The sequence below is a fragment of the Clarias gariepinus genome, chromosome 6 (genome assembly GCF_024256425.1).
Source record: "Clarias gariepinus isolate MV-2021 ecotype Netherlands chromosome 6, CGAR_prim_01v2, whole genome shotgun sequence".
Taxonomy (NCBI): Eukaryota; Metazoa; Chordata; class Actinopteri; order Siluriformes; family Clariidae; genus Clarias; species Clarias gariepinus.
In genome coordinates this window covers 11,544,670-11,563,401 of record NC_071105.1, presented here as the reverse complement: position 1 = coordinate 11,563,401, position 18,732 = coordinate 11,544,670, and the positions used below count along the sequence as shown (strand labels likewise).

The 18,732-nt window shown below is 39.2% G+C and overlaps 1 protein-coding gene across 3 annotated transcripts in view; it reads left to right on the top strand.

The window, feature by feature from the left end:
* wwc3 (WWC family member 3) overlaps positions 1-17,700 on the top strand; it is a 57,562-nt gene extending 39,862 nt beyond the window's left edge. Inside the window, exons 7-23 of one of the 3 annotated variants that reach the window (XM_053498687.1) lie at positions 112-258; positions 3,436-3,497; positions 5,154-5,402; positions 6,016-6,105; positions 6,359-6,918; positions 7,144-7,267; positions 7,798-7,878; positions 9,545-9,631; positions 9,739-9,934; positions 10,104-10,280; positions 10,364-10,464; positions 10,583-10,730; positions 11,050-11,199; positions 11,315-11,407; positions 12,282-12,536; positions 13,613-13,740; positions 16,803-17,700. In XM_053498687.1, coding sequence (XP_053354662.1) covers positions 112-258; positions 3,436-3,497; positions 5,154-5,402; positions 6,016-6,105; positions 6,359-6,918; positions 7,144-7,267; positions 7,798-7,878; positions 9,545-9,631; positions 9,739-9,934; positions 10,104-10,280; positions 10,364-10,464; positions 10,583-10,730; positions 11,050-11,199; positions 11,315-11,407; positions 12,282-12,536; positions 13,613-13,740; positions 16,803-16,869 — 2,715 coding nt within the window. In that variant the 3' untranslated portion in view covers positions 16,870-17,700. Of the gene's footprint in view, positions 1-111; positions 259-3,435; positions 3,498-5,153; positions 5,403-6,015; positions 6,106-6,358; positions 6,919-7,143; positions 7,268-7,794; positions 7,879-9,544; positions 9,632-9,738; positions 9,935-10,103; positions 10,281-10,363; positions 10,465-10,582; positions 10,731-11,049; positions 11,200-11,314; positions 11,408-12,281; positions 12,537-13,612; positions 13,741-16,802 lie in introns of all 3 variants that reach the window. The other 2 variants (XM_053498688.1, XM_053498686.1) reach the window with 2 other exon arrangements.
* Positions 17,701-18,732: the final 1,032 nt, after the last annotated feature.

Sequence of the window (18,732 nt, the reverse complement as noted above, 5' to 3'; positions counted from 1 at the left end):
TACTTTAGTTGCCTTGCCTCTTACTTGACCGTAATGAATATCCATGATTACTTTAAAATAATGTATGACATTTTTTTTTTTATTCACCTCTCCTCTTTCTGTCTTGTGCAGAGCCTGGCGAAGCTAACGGGGAATTTTCACAACCTTTCTATCAGTGACTCTGTGAATGAGGTGGCCACCAGCTCCATGGCTCCGGGTGACTCAGTCAGTGGGCATCAGTACACCGACGCCGGCTGTCAGACTGACCTGATTGGAGAGGTCAGTGATGTAAAAAAATAATAAATTGAAAGAGCCTGGAAAGTGTTATACAGTACAGTAAAATTAGAAAGCAAAAAAAAAAAATTTTTTGGCACTGACACGGTGGTCTGTATGTAAGAAATAGTGTGCTGTTATAGGAAACTAATTAATGTTGTTTATGTGATGTGTTCCTGCTCAAAGCTGTTGTTTCCTATAATAACCTGTCCTGTTTTCTTCCTTCTATACCCCTGCAATATGCCAGTGATTAATGCCTTTTAACCCACATGCCTAAGAAACCGAGTTCTTTAGACATTGTTTAAAAGCTGCGAGTGACTCAGCTGTACACACATCTAAAGGAAGTTCTATCTACCTCCTGGGCCCCAGAACAGAAAACAGTCTAGATTCCCGTATTCCTCGATATGGTTTCTCGATTCCTTGAGAGATGCTGAAGGAGTCAAGCAGTCCTGGAGGATCTTAGGGAATTAGTGAATTGCAGGGTGCGAGGAGTGTGTTGAGGTAAGTTGGTACTGGGCCATTTTTGGCTTCGTAGGCAAGCATCAATGTTTGGAATCTGATGCAGGCAGCTGCAGGAAGCTAGCGGAATAGAGTGGGAGAACTGAGGAAGGTTGAAAACAAGTCACGCAGCTGCATTCTGAATCAGCTGCAGAGGTCGAATGGCGCACAGAGGCAGACCTGCCAGGAGTGAGCTGCAGTAGTCCAGTCTCAAAATAACAAGGGATTGAACAAGCACCTGATTGGTCTGTGTGGAGAGAAATGGACAAATTCTTCTGATGTTACAAAGACGAAATTGACATGCATATGTAAGGACAGCTGAGTGTCCAGGGATATCCCAAAGTTGTGGGCATTGACTGAAGGTGTAATCTGAGATTTGTCCAGGGAGATCATAAGATTCTGATGATGGGATGAATCGCATGGGACGAACACCAGTTCGGTTTTGCTGAGATTACGTTTCAGTTGATGAGCTGCCATTCAAGATAAGATGTGTGCCAGACATTCTGTGATCGGAGCGCAAACATGAGGGAGGAAATGAGAGAAGGATTTAAGCGAGAGGGAGTTGAGTGTCATCCACGTAACGGATGGTAGTGTAGGGAAAAAAAGAAGACCAAGAATAGTCTGCATGAATCAGACTAGTGATGAAAAGCGGTGGATGACTAGTGATTAAGAAGGGGAGTCCTGAAATTGTACCATTGGGGTGGGAGTAAAGGTCTAGCAGGTCTTCCCACCATAAAAGGTGGCAAAGTTGACAGCAGTCAGAGAGAAGTGAGCGGGAGGAGCCCATGGGCTGAGTAGTGAAGAGATGATGTGGAGCTTGCAAGGATCATGAGCTGAAAATTAAATGTTTTTCCCTGGTAGAATGCAGTTTTAGTAAAAGTTACTTCACAAGAGAATTTAGTAAGAAGATAAGAGAGAACTTTTGATCGCATCGCAGTACATCCCATAGGCAATGAGCAGGGCAAGACATCGTCTTTGGTTTAGAAGACCGAGATTATAGGAGGTCCATGGATAATGAAATGGGAAGGAAATCTCCAATAGTCAAGGAGAAAAGGAGCCAGGGTCTTATGAGAAGACGTAGAAGAAGGGGAGATGGAGTGGAGGTTTTTGCGGATAGATGAGAAAAGTGGATTTCATGGTGAAGGAAGGAAGGTGATGATCCATGGAATTCCATGTCTTGTGTGGGAGGGTAGGTGATAAGTCTTAGTAAGAATGAATTAAGAAGAGGAAGAGGATTGGAGGTTGTCTGAGAAGTCTCAAAGAACTTCAAGAAGTTTTGTTAGAAGGAAAAAGACTAAGAAATGTGTCTATTTCATTAAAGAAAGTCTCCTAGGGGCCCAGGAGAGCTACAGATAATGATGTGAATGTTGATTGGAGAGGTTGCCTTAACACCACGGAATTCCAATAATGAAGTGTTGAAAGGAGACATGGGAGAGGTGTCAAAGACCATATCCTAGACAACAGCAGGCCTGAACTTCCACCTCTGCCGGTTTCTCTTGACGTATAGGCAGAAGATGGAGCAGTGAGTTTAGATAAGTTTTGTGCTCATACCTAGTTCTCAGTTAGAAAATCAAAAGTAGTAGGCAGCTAGGGCTGAAATAAAATCTGTTTTCTTTACATCCGTGTTTGAGTGTGAGACAACAGTAAAGAGTAGATAAGGGTTTCTCAGAGTTCTTAGACCTCTGCTTTGTGAAAGAATGTGTCTTGATAAATTAAAAGCTACAACAGAGAGAGGGTTGAGGCACATCCTACGTCCACAGCCTAGTCAGGAATGATGTCCGCATTCTTACTACTGAGAAAACAGTCAATTCCTCACAAGATTATGCAGGAAATCTGCTTCTAACTGCTACAGACATTGAAATATAGTGTCTATAGTGGAGACTCCTTCGATATATCTTGTTAAGCCCTGCCCACAATTCACACCTTAAGGGTGACTTCTGTTGAGTAATCACCTGAGAACTGTTTACCACAAACCTACAGACACTTCAGTCAGCACGATGGAAACAACAGTTTTATGTACAGTAATATACAGTAGGTCCACCCAAGTCAAAGTCAAAAACCTGTCTTACCAGTAGAGAATTATTCCAAAGCACTAAGTGAATTGCTAGTAAAAAATATGAGAACAAGAATATTAATATAAACCGGCTATTTAAGCCATATTTTGTAGGAAATTAATTAATTCTGACCAGTAAGACTAGAGAAAATGATGCAGCATATTCTGTGTAGTGTACTTGACTACACCAATTCAGTTTCTATATTTCACACAGTAGGAGTTTTGTTTTTAAAACACAAACAGACTGAAAGCATGCATCTAAAAGTCTATTTTTTTTGCTCGCAATTCTATAAAAAGCACAACTGCACGCTCTCGTTGCCCCAAATCTAATTGACTGGAGATTCAGTTATGTTTAATTAAAGATTAGAATCTGCTTTTTCAGCTGCACCAGACACGTTTGCGCTTACAAAATCGTTCCCCTTAAAGCAAACCAAGAAATGCGTCCTCTGCTCAATATTTAGCTCTGTAAATGCAATGCATCTTTACATGATTCAAATAATTTACTGCATACATCGACTCTGAGACACCAGATTATTATTATTATTATTATATATATATATTTTTTTTTTTCACAGTTCACAGCAGGATTATTACTGTCATTGACGAACTTGTTTTTCCACTTTGATTCCCAGGAATCGTCCCCATTAGTTGACAGAGTCAGGCTCACCTGGCAGTATGAAGAGGCCAAGAAAAAGTAAGTCCAACTTTCCACAAGGCACCAGGAGAATAATGGATATTTTTACCCAATAAAATGTATTAATCTTAGTACATTTTGTCTAGTTTAATTTGCCAGTGAACATTTTGTTGTATGTCTCCATTTAAAATGAGGGCTAGAAGTCCAGTGTGTTGTGTAAGAATGTTTGTTTTTATTTGCACCATCTCTGTGTTAAAGCTCTCATCTGCCTCCAACAGAAGAGTTTTTGAAGATTAATCTTTTCTGGGCGGAGAGTCTGGTGATCACACGCTTTATCAGCTGTGTGACTCTGTCTGGCTCTGTCTGGTTTTTCTGTGAAACGTAGACTTGCCGAGGGCAGATGAGTTTTCCCAGTCATGTTCACACTGCTCTCATTAAGGGTCATTTAGATTCATTCCGCCTCGTGCCCAGCGCCGATACTGATTTAATGTTTATAGGTTTGACCCAAAAACGATTGTTAACACCTCAATGTATTTTATCCTCCTGTGCATCCTGTACATGACCATTAAAATAGCACTAGAGACAATGCAGGACTGCTGCATTTATTGCACAGACACCAAGTGGACCTTCCTTATGAGTCGCTTGTTGCCATAGTGACGGCGTACGCTAGCTATGGAAAAATGAGTGCACAGGGAAAACGTGTGGAAACTTGCATGCTCTCTGACTGAGTCATGCCTTCTGAAAACCAAAACACACATTTCAGGATCCACCGATGGCTCATGCTTGTTCTACTACATGCTGTTAGCAGACAGGAGTTATAGAATCCGAACTGACAGACGGCGTGTCTCACCTTAATGATGTGGACCTGTTTTTTTGGACTTTTTAGAACCGAGTTATCTGCTATACAGTTTTATCTCGATTCTTATCTTATTTAATTTTTTAGGTTTGACTCCAGAAGCATCACCAAAGCCATGCTCAAGTGTCATGCTCAATTTAGTTTTATAGAAAGGGAAAACAAAATTTCAAAGAGTTTGAAACTCTTGATCTATGGACTAATCTATATTTGTGAACATGATGGATGAATGTTTTAGCTTTTTTTTTGTTTATCAAATCTACAGTATAATATATGGGGAAATTGCTACAAAATAAGAATTTGTCAGGAATCATTGCCACCTCACAGCTCCACAATCTCTTCACAGTGTATGGTTTACTGCTGGCGTAGAGTTTCAAATGATCTGTTCTCACATCTCCCTAAATGGTGGATGAAGGTGAATTGGCTATGGCGAATGTGTGTGCCCTGTGATGGACTCCTGTCTCAATCAGGATTGTAATTTCTGTCTCTGGGAATGGCTTCAGATACACCTGGATCCCCGATCAGTATCGCAGAGCCTTAACCGTTAAAGGCCGCCTCTGCCCAATGCACTAAATGAAGATGAATGAGTGAATGACCGAATCTATTAATGAAGACTCTTTGTACCGAGGAAGAAATGGAAAACCACCTTATTAGCTTAATTTTAAATTTCTCTGTTTATCATGGCACATCTAGAGCTTCGCTTTTCTGTATATACCCTTAATTATGCTCTGCAGATCCCTGCCATGGAAATATGCAGAGCTGGAACTGTTAACCATCTACTAAACCCATGAAAGATTACAACATTCCTCTTTAGAATTAAACATATCTGCATATCCTCACTATAACCATCATCTTCCTTTCAGGGTGTCCAGTATTCAGCACCAGTTGGCCAAGTTGGACAGTGAAAGCTGGTCGGGACGTGCCGAGGCCGATCGGGATCGTGACTGTCTGCAGCTGCTGAAGGAAAAGGAAGCACTCCTGCAGGAGCTCACCCTTCTCAGTGAGCAGCATCACCCCCAGGAAGTGCTGGTCCAGCTTGAGGAGGAGAGACATCGGCTGGAGGAGGAGGTGCAGAAAGCCCAGAGTGCACAGAGCCAGGGGGCCAATCAAAGGTCAGCATCCAAATACTAACCAAGTAAGGTGATGAGTTTTGAGATGAGACTGCAGTTATATGCATGTTCCGGTTTGTTGGGTTGCATCTGGGATAACTGCTGGCTTTTAGAATAAATCCCGGAGCCTCCATGATGAGAGATATCATCAGCAAGAAGACACAGAAAAGCAGTAAACATGTGATATTGCATTCCGAACCATCATCCTGGAGGCATTGTTGTGCAGCACAATCACTCAGCCATGGTGGTCTAGTGTAGATGCTTTTGTGTAAATAAAGGCACCCTCATTGCCTTAGCAGGAGCGAAAAGAGAAACCATAAGGCAACGCTGATTTGCTGCTTATGATATTGTGGCGCCAGTAAAGTGTCCATGAAAGGGTTTTTTCAATACTAAAATGTCATTTAACACTACGTTCATATCCATTAGATAATACACGTCACAGATGATTAGTAGTAATGTATATTTATTTTTATCATGTAATGGCAAAATTTGTAGTTAATAAGCCAATAAACTTGTTTTTCCATGTAAGACATGGTTTAAGACCAGTCTAAACCAAACTGGGACCAGTTCACTTGGACTGCATTTAGTCTTAGCGCTTGTGTGTTTGTGTGTGTAGGATACTGCAGCAAGAGAAGAGGAATGTGTTACTGAGACAGTTGGAGGAGGCGACCCGCATCACAACCTATCTCCACTCCCAGCTTAAGAGGTATCTTATATACTTACATACTGTATATAATGCAGTCTACAATGATCTTGGACTTAAGGATGCTTTCATCTCTATAACCAGTCTAATAATAGTATGCAGTGTTGAAAAGTCCACTGCGACAGGTTCCATACATGTACCAGCATCACACATGCTACCATAACCCAAACAATTGTCACTTTGTCCTATGTTAAGGTTTTTAATTTGTTCATGTTGTCAAAAATAAGCTTATATTCTCTCTTGTCTCTCTTCCCAGTCTCTCGGCCAGCACCCTGACCGTGTCCTCCAGCAGCAGCCGTGGTTCTCTGGCCTCAAGTCGGGGTTCATTAGCATCCAGCCGTGGCTCCCTGAGCTCATTAAGCTTTACCGACATCTACGGCATGCCTCAATACGAGCGCCAGGAGGCCTGTCTGGACATTCCTGAGTCCACCTGGCGCTACCCCATGCCTGTTGAGCCTTCCTGCAGAGACGTCTCATCTGTGATGGGGCCCAAACGGATCCACGAGGCTCCGCAGTCTCTCACCTCCCTTTCGTCGCGCTCTTCTCTCTCCTCCCTCTCTCCCCCCAGTTCTCCCATGGACACGCCGTACCACTCGGGCCCTCCGGACTGCCCCTTGACACAAATGACTGAGGAGTACATGGAGCTAGCCGGCCGAGGCCTGGTGCTAGAGGGCCTTCGGGGTCAAACCCACACTCAAACCCAGCAACTAGCCGCTCTTCCTGGAGAAGGAGACACGGGAGGCTCTACGACAGCTCACTTACTGGAGGGCAAGGGGAGTCGAGATGCTGGTGTTCAGGGCCTGTATAGCTCTGCAGGTATGGGATGACATCAGAATAAAATTAGGAAATCCTCACTTTTCATTTGCCGTCTCATTTTAGAAGGTTTAATTTTGTTGAGATATACATTATATATAAATGATTATATATTTGAACGTAAAAGTTTACACACCTTTCTGAGCAGAAAACTATAGTTCATGGTAAACTATTAAATGCCTAATGTTGTGCTTTGCGCCTTTGTGTCTTTTTTCGGTGATGTTGCAGGAGTGACTCTACGCTCCAACAGCGTGAAGCGGAGCGGTCGCCGCAGGGCTCGTCGTATCTCTGCCGGCATGAACGAAGACGTATTGGCCACAGACAGCGGGGTGTTTGAGGCCTGGAGCAGAAGGTTAAAATGGCATTTTAATAAAGAAATGCACACGTACATCACACACGCACTTAGTAAAAAGAATTTCTTAAATGCGCACGGAAGAATTTTGGCCAAGCATACGTTTTGTATGCCATCTAGAAGAACATGAACCACAGACAGAGTTGGTCCTTCATGATATTTTCACACCGAAATCCATGGAGATTGTTGGTCTACATTTGTTAATACTATTCAGACTTTTATTTATTTAGATTTACCAGCATTCTAACAATCTGCGAATTCACTCTATAATGGATTTATTGAATAATTTCGGATGTAAGAAGGCAAGAGAAACCTTGTTCATGCCATGCATACATTTCTCAAATTAATATACCATACTCCTATACCCTGTTTCCAAACTGTAGTTTACTGAATGCACTCTTCATATGTTTTTCATGTACATCAGTTTGGAATATTTTTGTTTCTTGTTTAAATGGTTGTCTGTTGTCGTCATTGTATTTTTTCCTGTTGACATGTTTGTAAAAAATGCGCAAAATGGTTTTTCCCAGCAGGACAGAGGAGACAGACGAGGTCGTGCTTAGCCGAGATGCAATCAGCACTCCAGAATCCCCTCAGGTCCAGCTGGGACTCCTGTAAGCATGTCTATTTCACCCTTTCTTTCTTTATCTCTCTCTCTATCTCTCTCATTTTCTTTGTAGTTCACCACTCATCCCACAGACATGTTTTTGCTCCTAGGGATCATTTTCGCTGTAAAATAATTTTGATAAAATGACCCGCTGTTTACAACATGGATTTTTCAAATATTTTCAGTTATATAAACATAATTCTTCCTGGTTTGTTTAAAAATACAGTTAGATGTAATTTGACTTTCCGTACTAAAAATACTTTTGAAATTAAAGTTTTGCACAAAAGTAAAAAAAAAAAAAAAAAAAAGCATTGTAATAAATTGTCATTTTCCTACCCACTGCGTATTTGGTTTCACCATTTTAAAATCTAAAATCCTGATCATATTGCAGAGTATACGGTATATTATGGTTTTACATTTAAATATAAAAACATCTTGCTTATATGGAATTCCATGTGGAGGTATTTGAAATAATATATATACTGAAAATTATTCAAATGAAAACCTTAAAGGTATGCATCAAGTTAAAATAATCTTGATTTTTTTTTTTTTTACTCTTCCTTATAATAAAATTAAAAGCATCAATTACATCAGTTATCTTTTTTTTTTTTTTTTGACTACTTTGTAGTATTAAATAATGTAGTAATTGATTAATTCCTTAGTATTTTTCCTTACTGCTTTTTTTTCCTTTTTCCAGTTCAACACTTTCACCTAATGATTTTTGTTTTGATCCTCCACAACATGCTGGCCAAAAAAAACAAAATCACACCCAGATTTCATCCGGTCACTGTTTGCTTTGATTACAGTACACAGTGTGGTGGCCAGTTCATGTGTGAAAATGCTTTATCATGCTCTCAGAACCACTCTTTCACAATTTGAGTCCTGGAATAAGCCTGTGTCATCAGGGAAGAAAAATTGTGGTAACCTGGTCATTTAGTACATTCAGGTCGTCAGCTGACTTCATTTTATTGCCACATAACGTTGCTGAGTCTAGACCTGACCACCAAAAGCAACCCCAGATCATAACACTGCCTCCAGAGGCTTGTACAGTAGTGACTATGCATGGTGACGCATACTTACCCTGACACATGCAACGCTCTGAAATACAGTCAGTCTAGACTTACAGGATCAGACCACATGACCTTTTTTATTGCTCCAAAGTCCAATCGTTATACTCCCTAAAATATTCAAGCCTTTTCCCCCTGATTAGTCAAAAAATTATTATTAGCTGTTTGATCCCAATTCATTGAATTCTCATTACATTGTGTGTGTGTGTGTGTGTGTGTGTGTGTGTGTGTGTGCGTGCAGATGATCTTACTTTCATTATTAATCTTAGCTGGTTAAGGTTTTTTTAGGGGGTTAGATTTATTTATTTATGTATTTATTTTTAACCGTGCAACTGTGTTTAAATGATCTATGTAATTTTTTTTCACATTTAGGTTCACCCCTGTCCCTTCAGGTTTTGATAATGTATTGAAAGGTTCTTAAACCAGTTCCAGTAATTTCATACCTTCCTATTATTTTTTCTTTTTTTTTGATGCATCCCTCCTGAAATGGTGACTTTTTTGTTTGTTTTGGCCAGGCAGTGTGTTTTATACTCATTTAATTAAAGAGACTGGACAATTGACATTTATTATTATTTTGACCGGGCGATTCTGGGTTTATTTTTGCAGGTATGATTCTAGTTCTATGTCTCTGCTGCTTCATGTTCTCCAACTGAGAAATCTAAGCAAGGCCGCTGTAAGAGACGGCTATAAAGTGTAAGTTTGCTTTTATTTAAACATGTACTTGTGTAGTCCGAATGCAGGAGGCATGTTTAAAAGTTGCCCATGATTGACTCTAGCTGTTTTTTTTTATTGGTTTTTAGCTTTGTGAAAGTGCACGTGCTGCCCATGGACTCCAGTCGGCCGTGCACATACTACTGCTGCAAGGCACAGGAGCCGCGCTCAAATCTCAGCTTTAACGAGGTTTTCCAGATCCTGCTGCCAGCAGGGGGTGCCATCTCCCATGCCCTACACTTGCAGCTCTGTGCCCTCGGACCCCTCGGGCATGATGAGCTACTGGTGAGCTGAGAATACAGACACAGTTGCTGATCTAAACAACTTCAACCAATATTAGAAATAAATGATCATTTTTATAAACTTGTCTTTTGCTTGGTTTAATAGTCTGACCTTTGTGATAGTAAACTTTATATTGGTGTTTAATTGCATTTTGCATGTGTATATGTGACAGGGCTCAGTCCAGGTGCCACTGGCGGATTGTGCGGGCAGCACAGAGATGATGTTTCAGTGGCACCGTGTGCAGCTGCTCCAGCAGGAGAACCACCGCACCGAGCCTAGGAGTCTGTGCCAACCCGGACACAGCGTGGATGAGGAAGAGGAGGAAGATGAAGAGCATAACAGACCACAGGTAAGGACATAGATCTGTGAGAAACCTTAGCTCGAGCCATGCATAGATTTTTTTCCAAGAGGTCTCATCTTGTTTGTCTGTAGGTGTCGGTAGCTTCTCAGATGAACGAGGGGAAGAGAGAGCTGGATCTGAGTGAGGAGGAGCTGGAGAGGAAGGAAGAGCAGGGGGAGGCTGTGTCTGAGAGGTACATCCTGTTCACACAACATATGCTTATGATATCACTTTTAGTACCGTAACATAGTTTTAAAAGACTGATTTTGTGCACCTCGGTGTCTTTATGTCTCCGTCTCTGTGTGTGTTAGGAGCTGGCAGGCTGAATCAGTGGACAGTGGCTGCAGCAACAGCACAGCATTTGTCTCCCCATGTCATGAGGGTCTTTGTGCCGAGGGCTTGTGTATAGCCACCGGGGGGCGCTGTGTCCCGCATTCAGACAGGTCTCTCTTTGTAAAGGTAACAGACTTTCATACTTGTGTACAAAGAACTTTGTACTGTTTTCCTTCCAATTAAGGCAGTTAAAAAAGCTGGAAAGTTACTTATTTATTTAACATTTTAAAAGGTTTGGAACGTGCCAGGGAAATTACACAAGACCCGCGTTTGTCTTTAGAAAATTACAAAATTGTCCTTAAAAAAAAAAAGAATGGGAATAAAAACAAATTATATGACATAATAAATGGCTTTGGTGTGAACATCGCTCAGTCCTGATATTTCCGTTGGCTACATGGTTTTGTTGTTTCTGTGTAACACACACACATACTTTATACACCCTTAGGTTGACAAGGCAACTAACACAGAGCTAATGCGAATGCAGCCTAAGGAGAGACCAGGGCGATATGGACACGGCCCCCCTTTCCTGCGCACCAGCACTCTGTCACGCTCACACACATTCTCACCTGGAGCCCGCAGCCAGTATGTCTGCAGGGTGAGTGTGAAACAGACAAACATGCATTTGTGCACACACATACACACATACTCAAATACACTTTAAAAACCATACTCTTGCAAACCTCTTGGTGCTTATTTTCTCTCTCTCCCAGCTTTACCGCAGTGACAGTGACAGCTCCACACTACCAAAGAAGTCCCCCTTTATCAGAAACACTCTAGAGAGGAGAACACTAAGATACAAACAGGTGAGCAAAAGAATCATTCTGAAAAGACACCATGATGTTGTTGTATAGGCGAAAGGATGGTTTATGCACTTTGATGCGCTTTATTTGTGTAATTCTGCTGCCTATTTTTTTTTTTTTTTTTTTTTTAAATGCTAATTTGGCAGTAATAAAATAGAAGAAATAAAATTTTATCCATCATGAAAAGCATTAGGTTTAATGAATTTCCATTACATATGTATGAGTTGAACTTCGACTTATGATGGATTAAAACTATTTTATTTCTCTATATAATCCCCTGCTACACTAATGCACTTATCCCAGCATTTCACTAGTCCATTTAGGCATTTGGCAGACGCTCTTATCCAGAGTGACTTAAATTTTTATCTCATTATACATCTGAGCAGTTGAGGGTTAAGGGCCTTGCTCAAGGGCCCAACAGTGGCAACTTGGTGGTTGTGGGATTTGAACCCGTAGTCCAATGACTTAACCATTGAGCTACCCCTGGCCCACTAGGACTTGGATACTATCATGGTGAAAGTTGTCCCTGTACACCAGAGCCATGATCAGACTGCCTATTTCATGTCTGAAACACTGGCCTCCCAGGAACTCCTTTAATGGCCCAAACAATGCACCTTGGAGTGAGTTTAGGGTTGTATGGGGGACATGGCAATAACTCCCAGCCGAGTTGCTGTAATGTGCCAGTGGTGTTGGGAAGTGATTGTTTGTGGGATCAGTTAGTGATCAGTTGATTTTTAAGGATTATTTTAATTTTTTAAGGATTTTTTTTTTTTTATTACAATTTTAAATATGTAAAAATTTTATTTTTTCGTACATCAAAGCAGAGGCTTTCGAGAAAAAGATTTGTATATATAATTTGTGTGTGGTTGACTTGCAGCAGCCTCACCGTTCCTCCCTGGCTGAGCAGCCCACCCGTACCTCTCTGGATCTGGAGCTGGACCTCCAGGCGTGCCGCACGAGGCAGAGGCAGCTGAGCGAGGAGCTGAATGCTCTGAGAGAGCTGAAGATGAGGTTGGAGGAGCCAAGTCAGAGCGTTCAGGGGCCTCAGAGTGTCCGTGGTCCAGTGGATGTGCCTCACTGGGCCCTGAGGGACGAACGCTTCCGCAACCTCCTGCGAGAGGCCCACAGACAAGTAATGCACACCTAAATATATCATCACAGCAATGCAACAGACATAACAGATCAGTGTTATACCTAATGCATGTAAACACGGAACTCACATGTGTACCTTCAATAAATTAAAAAGACAAACTTGTGGCTGGTGGAAAGTGGGGAGCCATAATATAACAGTCCATCAAATTTTCGTGTCTCTAAAAGGTTTAAGAACGTTTTAACTAATGATGTTGCTCAGAAATGCAAACTTTGAACTTAAAAATGACATAATGTCCAAGATTGTCCTTTATAAAAGCATGTTCCGTTAGCAACAAGCCAGTTAGCCAACGTTAGTAATAAATTCATGATGTCTTTTGTGTTGTACTTTCAACAGTGAAACATATGGCCAGTGTTATTATTATATAACCAACTAGTATGTTACGTAGATAGATCTACACTACATACTGCTAAACTAAATAATACTAATACTAAATACAGTCTCAGTGCAAACTCATTTAAAGTAGTGAAGTTAGAGTTTGTTTAATGTTGACAGTATGATCATCTATGTAGGCTCGGATGCTGAACCTGGCATTCAGGACACCTTCATGACTAAAGTATTCCTAATTCAGAAAAGAATGGTATTTTCCTTGTTTTTTCCAAGTTGTAAGTACAGTAGCTTTAGTCGAGCGCAGTATTAAAAGGTTAGCTATTTTGGTTTGGTTGATGTTGAACAAATACAAACAAGGTGCTAAAACTGCTCTCTACAACCTATGGACATAAAGTAATTATGTACTAATGTACCATCTAGAAGAGTATATTATGTTTATGGGAAAACTAGATTTTAAATCATTTAATTAATGTTTGCAGGACTCTAATGTTGAGGAAGTTTGGTATTTAATTCATGAAAGTATTCTTCAAGGGCTCAGCGGGTTATTGCTTTGAGTTACTGATCAGAGGGTCGGCCGTTTAACCCTCAGCTCTACCGAGTTGAGACTCAAAACAGCGTGAGATAAGCGAATAAAGAATTTCACTAAGTAGGAATGTACAGTATATGTGACAAACAAAAACTTGTGTTCCTGAATTACAGTTAGCATTTTCCGCTTCTTTCTCTCTCAGGCAATGCAGAGCAGACAGGAGCAGAGGCAGGAGGAGGCAGCTGAGAGGAGGTTGCGAAAGGCCTCCAAAGAAGTGCTGCAGATGAGGGGCCAGAGCCACAAAGAGCCGCTCCCCGTGCACACTTTCAGGTACGGCCTCCAGCTCCATACCGCATGTCAATATCTCTGTACATTGGCTTGAATTAAAAATGTCTTGTGTGCATTTTCTCATCTGATTAAAAAGGGTGTAACGATTCACTGATTTAAATCAGACCTGGTGATACCCTGTCTAGAATTTTTAATCTTTAGTCAGGTAGCAGTCGGGATTTCAATCCTAAATAACTTGATACAGGCACATTTGTACTGTACAATTTGATATACAGATCTTTTTTTTTTTTAATGATAGTCTTATTTTTTCCATTTAATATAAACTGAGATACTTTATAATAACCCTTTGTTATGCACTAGCTATGATCACCAACCCTGTTACAAGTTACAACTCGACTGTTACAAAGTGACAGTAACTTACTAACTAAGTTAGTAAGGGGGGGGTCAGGGGTAGCTCAGTGGTTAAGGCACTGGACTATGGTTCGGAAGATCCCAGGTTCAAACCCCACAATCACCGAGTTGCCACTGTTGGGCCCTTAAGCAAGGCCCTTAACCCTCAACTGCTCAGGTGTATAATGAGATAAAAATGTAAGTCGCTCTGGAGAAGAGCGTCTGCCAAATGCCTAAATGTAACTAATAATCCCCTTGTAGAACAGTTCACAACTATTTGTATCAGCAACAACTTGACATTTTTATTTTAAAAAATATTTTATCGGATACGTTTGCTATATAAGAATGAGTTATTATGGTAAAAATAACATACTGGTTGTTTAACAGATTGTTTATTATAATTATTGATGTAATTAAGTTTTCTCTTAGGAGACATTTATTTAACTGGGTTGTAAGTGTTATCAGTCCAGATATCGCTGTTTTCTTACTAAACTGTGTAAAATGTGCAACATGTCATTCATCAATAAATTAACACATTTTTAATTGTTGAGGAACCAAAAAAAAAAACACTCCAGACTGTGCTGATATACAGATATAGATTTTTTTTTGTTCAATGCAAATACAAAAAAATGTCATTCATTACTTTAATCAACACCATCTGGCCAGTCAGATAAAAAAAATTCCTCAATGCTGTGGTGTAAATCATCCTGAGTTATAGCCTTATTCAAATTCCGTTCATATCCTGCATCAGTGATGGATTGTGATGCTGAGATCAAATCAAGTCAAATCAAGATGTATTTATGAGGCACCTTCTGAAAAGTATTATTAAGAGAATGCTTCACCAAAATGGTTCCATTTACTGCAATGTAAAACATGCACGAGAGATGCCCATTTCTCAATATCCACTTTGATTAAAAGCCAGAGAGTCTTCATTTGTACAAATACTTAAAAATATCCAAATTTGTTGCTGACCTTAGGATGAAAGGAAACCTGTTCTGCAACGTCGGAACAGCCACAGCAAAAGCTCAATTATCTCTATTTTTATATTTGGTCTTTTGTACTTGTACAGTAAAAGGATCTGGTTATATGATTTAAACATGCGAATTAAAGAGGAGAGCTGCAACAAATCAGTAAACCATTGGTGGTACAGTAGGCCAAATTATACAAGTCTTATAAATGGGGTAAGAACCTTCAAATCAACTTTTAAAAAGAATTGGAAGGCAATTTTAGGATGCTAGGATTGGGGTTGGGTATAATTTTTTTTAAACTGGCTCCAAATCAATATTTTTAAAATGGTACCGGTGCTTAAGTGGTGCTTGACCTGATACTTGTAAATAAAAAAGACTCTCAAATAATGATGGATAACATTTAAAGAATTGACTTTTATTTAAAAAATATATATATATATAAACGTAAAAAAATAAAATCTATATTTTATATTTATATATTTACATACATACACTACCGTTCAAAAGTTTGGGGTCACTTGCAAATTTCTTTGTTTTTGTTTAGTGATTTATTTTCTACATTCTACAACAATGATGGGGATTTCAAAACTATAAAATAACACATATGGAATTAGGTAATTACAGAACAACAAAAACAACAGTTAGTTGTTATTTTAAGACACGGAGGTCAGCCTTTTAGTAATACGTCTTGTAAGAACAGTATTGTCAAGTGCATTTGCAAAATCCGTCAAGCACCATAATGAAACTGTCTCTCATGAAGGCCATCCCAGGAGGGCGAGACCAAAACCTACCTCTGCCGCAGACAAGAAGTTCATTTAGAGTTATCAGCCTGAAAAATGACCAATTAACAGCACCTCAGATTAGAGGCGTTATAAAGTCTTTACAGAGCCGAAGTAGCAGAAACATCTCACCATTAACTGTTCAAAGAAGATTAATGCATTTTTTGGACGCCTTCAGCATTTCTTTACAATGTAGAAAGAAATAAAAATCAGGAACAATCATGGAGTTAGAAAGTGACCCCAAACTTTTGTGTGTGTATGTATTTTATATATATATATAATATACACAATACATTTAAAGTATACATAGATACTTAATAAGTAGATTTAAAAAAAAAAAAAAAAAACTACATTAGTTTGACACCAATAACAGCAAAGTAGTTGGTACTCTTGGTATGCAACAAACCAGCTTTAAAGGTCAGAAATTCTTTCGCAGAAATATGACCATGTTTGCCTCATCTGGCAAAATACAACATTTCTCCTGACTTTGCTAGGGTTGGTGTACCTGGGGTGGTGAATGCCCCCACACTGTCAACTGATGTCCTCAAGCTGTTAAACATGGTGCAAACCTCTGCTTTAAACTTCGTCCCGTGTGTCCTCAAATGTTTCATTATATAAATGTTCCACTTCTGTTTTATTTTTATTTAAATTAAGAATTGATACCAGGTGTGATTTAAACTGTAAATCTCAATTTAATTGGACGAGAAATCTGTTGCTCATCCACATAGCAGTGGTCAAGAAGACCATATTTTCTAAGAGTTAACCATAAAAAAAATTGTGAGAAGAGAAAAGAATGGGGCCTAATATTGATCCCTGAGGCATACCACAAGTGAGTGGAGCAGAAAGGGATAAAGATTGCTTTATTTGCATGATTTGAAAAGCAGACATGCCCGCCTTTACTGTGTCATGTTCTGCATCGCTCTTTAGCTCTGCTTCTTCATTCTCATAATGTCCTTTACTCTAACAGAGAGAAGATGGCTTTCTTCACTAGACCAAGGTTCAACATCCCACCACTGTCAGCTGATGACGTGTGAACCCCCCTCTCCTGGACGCCATATTATAAGATATGAAGTATTTGTGTTTATTTTATTTTATTTTAATTTTTTGTATCCAAGCCCATGAAGTAATTAGAGCAACCATATAGTTATTTCAGCACAAAGAGCAAAATTATGCAAATTTCAACAATCAGCTGCAAAAAAGGTGTGCGTGTTTGCATGTGGGTGTAGATGTAACACTGTGTATGCACGCATAAGTGCACACACCTCTGTGTGTGTGTGTGTGTGTGTGATTGTACAATGTTTTTATATAATTATTGACATCCAGAATACTGGTTTCCCTTCCTGTTTTAGGGGAATCGGATCTTTTATAAGAGAAGAGATGATCTTTACTTCTGTACAATGTACTTCTGAAATCGTCTGTGCTTATATGAGGCTGGAAGACGGGAACAAAGTCAGTTTAGACAAATTCACTGTACTGTAACTTATTTTATAGTACTTTTCCTTGAAGGAAATAAAACTGCTTCCTGCTTTTTTAATGTATTTTATAAAGCATAAAACAATTAGCACTTATTGTAAGTGTTGGACGTACAGTAGAATGAAACTTTCAGCTGATTTTGTTTCTGTTACCTGATTGTTCGGTGTTATTTGCATAAAATGTCACTTTTTTTGATCCACTTTTATTACAGTTTTGTATTGTAATTTGTGCTATTGTTTTATTAAAAATATTAATATTATTACGTCTACTTTTCAATATATAGATGACTATATGAAACACTGTTTTCAGATTTTTTTTTTAATGGCGTCTGTAGGAACATCTGCAGTGTTACCTCTTTTGTAAGGATAAAAACCATTAAACAGTAAAATGCAGCTTTTCTCTTGTTGTCATTTACAATCCTGTATTTGCAGTTACTGGATTCAGTTTAATATAAATAAAAATAATTATAAATGTCTACATTCACAGCATTCAATACAGTGTTAGTCCTTATCAGTAACATGTCCATACTTTTACTAAAAGATTATGATGTAGAACTTTTATAACGCTAAATCCCTGAAAAGGGCAATATTTTGTGTAGTTCCCTTAAATATTAATTAGTTCATTAATAAATGAAATACTATCTTAAATACTAATTTTAACAATGTAACAGAGCATATGTAAAAGTAATAATGTTTTTAACAGTTAATTTAATTATTTGTGTCTTGAATTAAAGTTTATTGAATTCATAATTAACCAAAATTAGCAAAATGTTGTTTGCAGACCCTTTTGATGCCCATAAATTTACAGCAAACCTTTAAATAAAATCTATTTCAGACACTTGATCTTGCTGAGCAGGTCATCTCCTAGATCTCTGGACATTTTTTTTTTTTTTTTTTTAGTTGTTTTGGTTGTACAAGGGGCTTTTCAAGGGGGCCATCCAAGCACCTCAGCCAGGATGAATCAACACTCAGAAGTACGGCCTTTTTAAAGATTTTGCACCATTTAAATGTTTTACGATACCATGCTTGAAATCATCTGTAAATGTTAGCCGGTTTTACACCTTTTGTATTCATCAGAAATTGACAGGTTTAACTTGGACACCCCTCTTAATAATTTTTTTTTCCATTATAACCATTTTTGTGCACCTACGTATCACCTTAGTGCACTGGAGATGTTGTTGGTAGGTATTGTGCAGGAGAGGGCGCTGTCTTCACTGTATCAGCCACTGTGTTTTGATTTAATCAGCACCAGAAAAGGCCAGATTCTGGGTCTGATCATCTCTCTGCTGAAAGTGCTAAATCTTTCACTGATGATCTGAAGCCAAAAAGAAAAATATTTCCTGAAGACAAAACCAAGCAATGTAGCTACTTACACTGAACAAATGGAGTAATTTGTATCCCATCTGTTGAGACAACATGATCCCC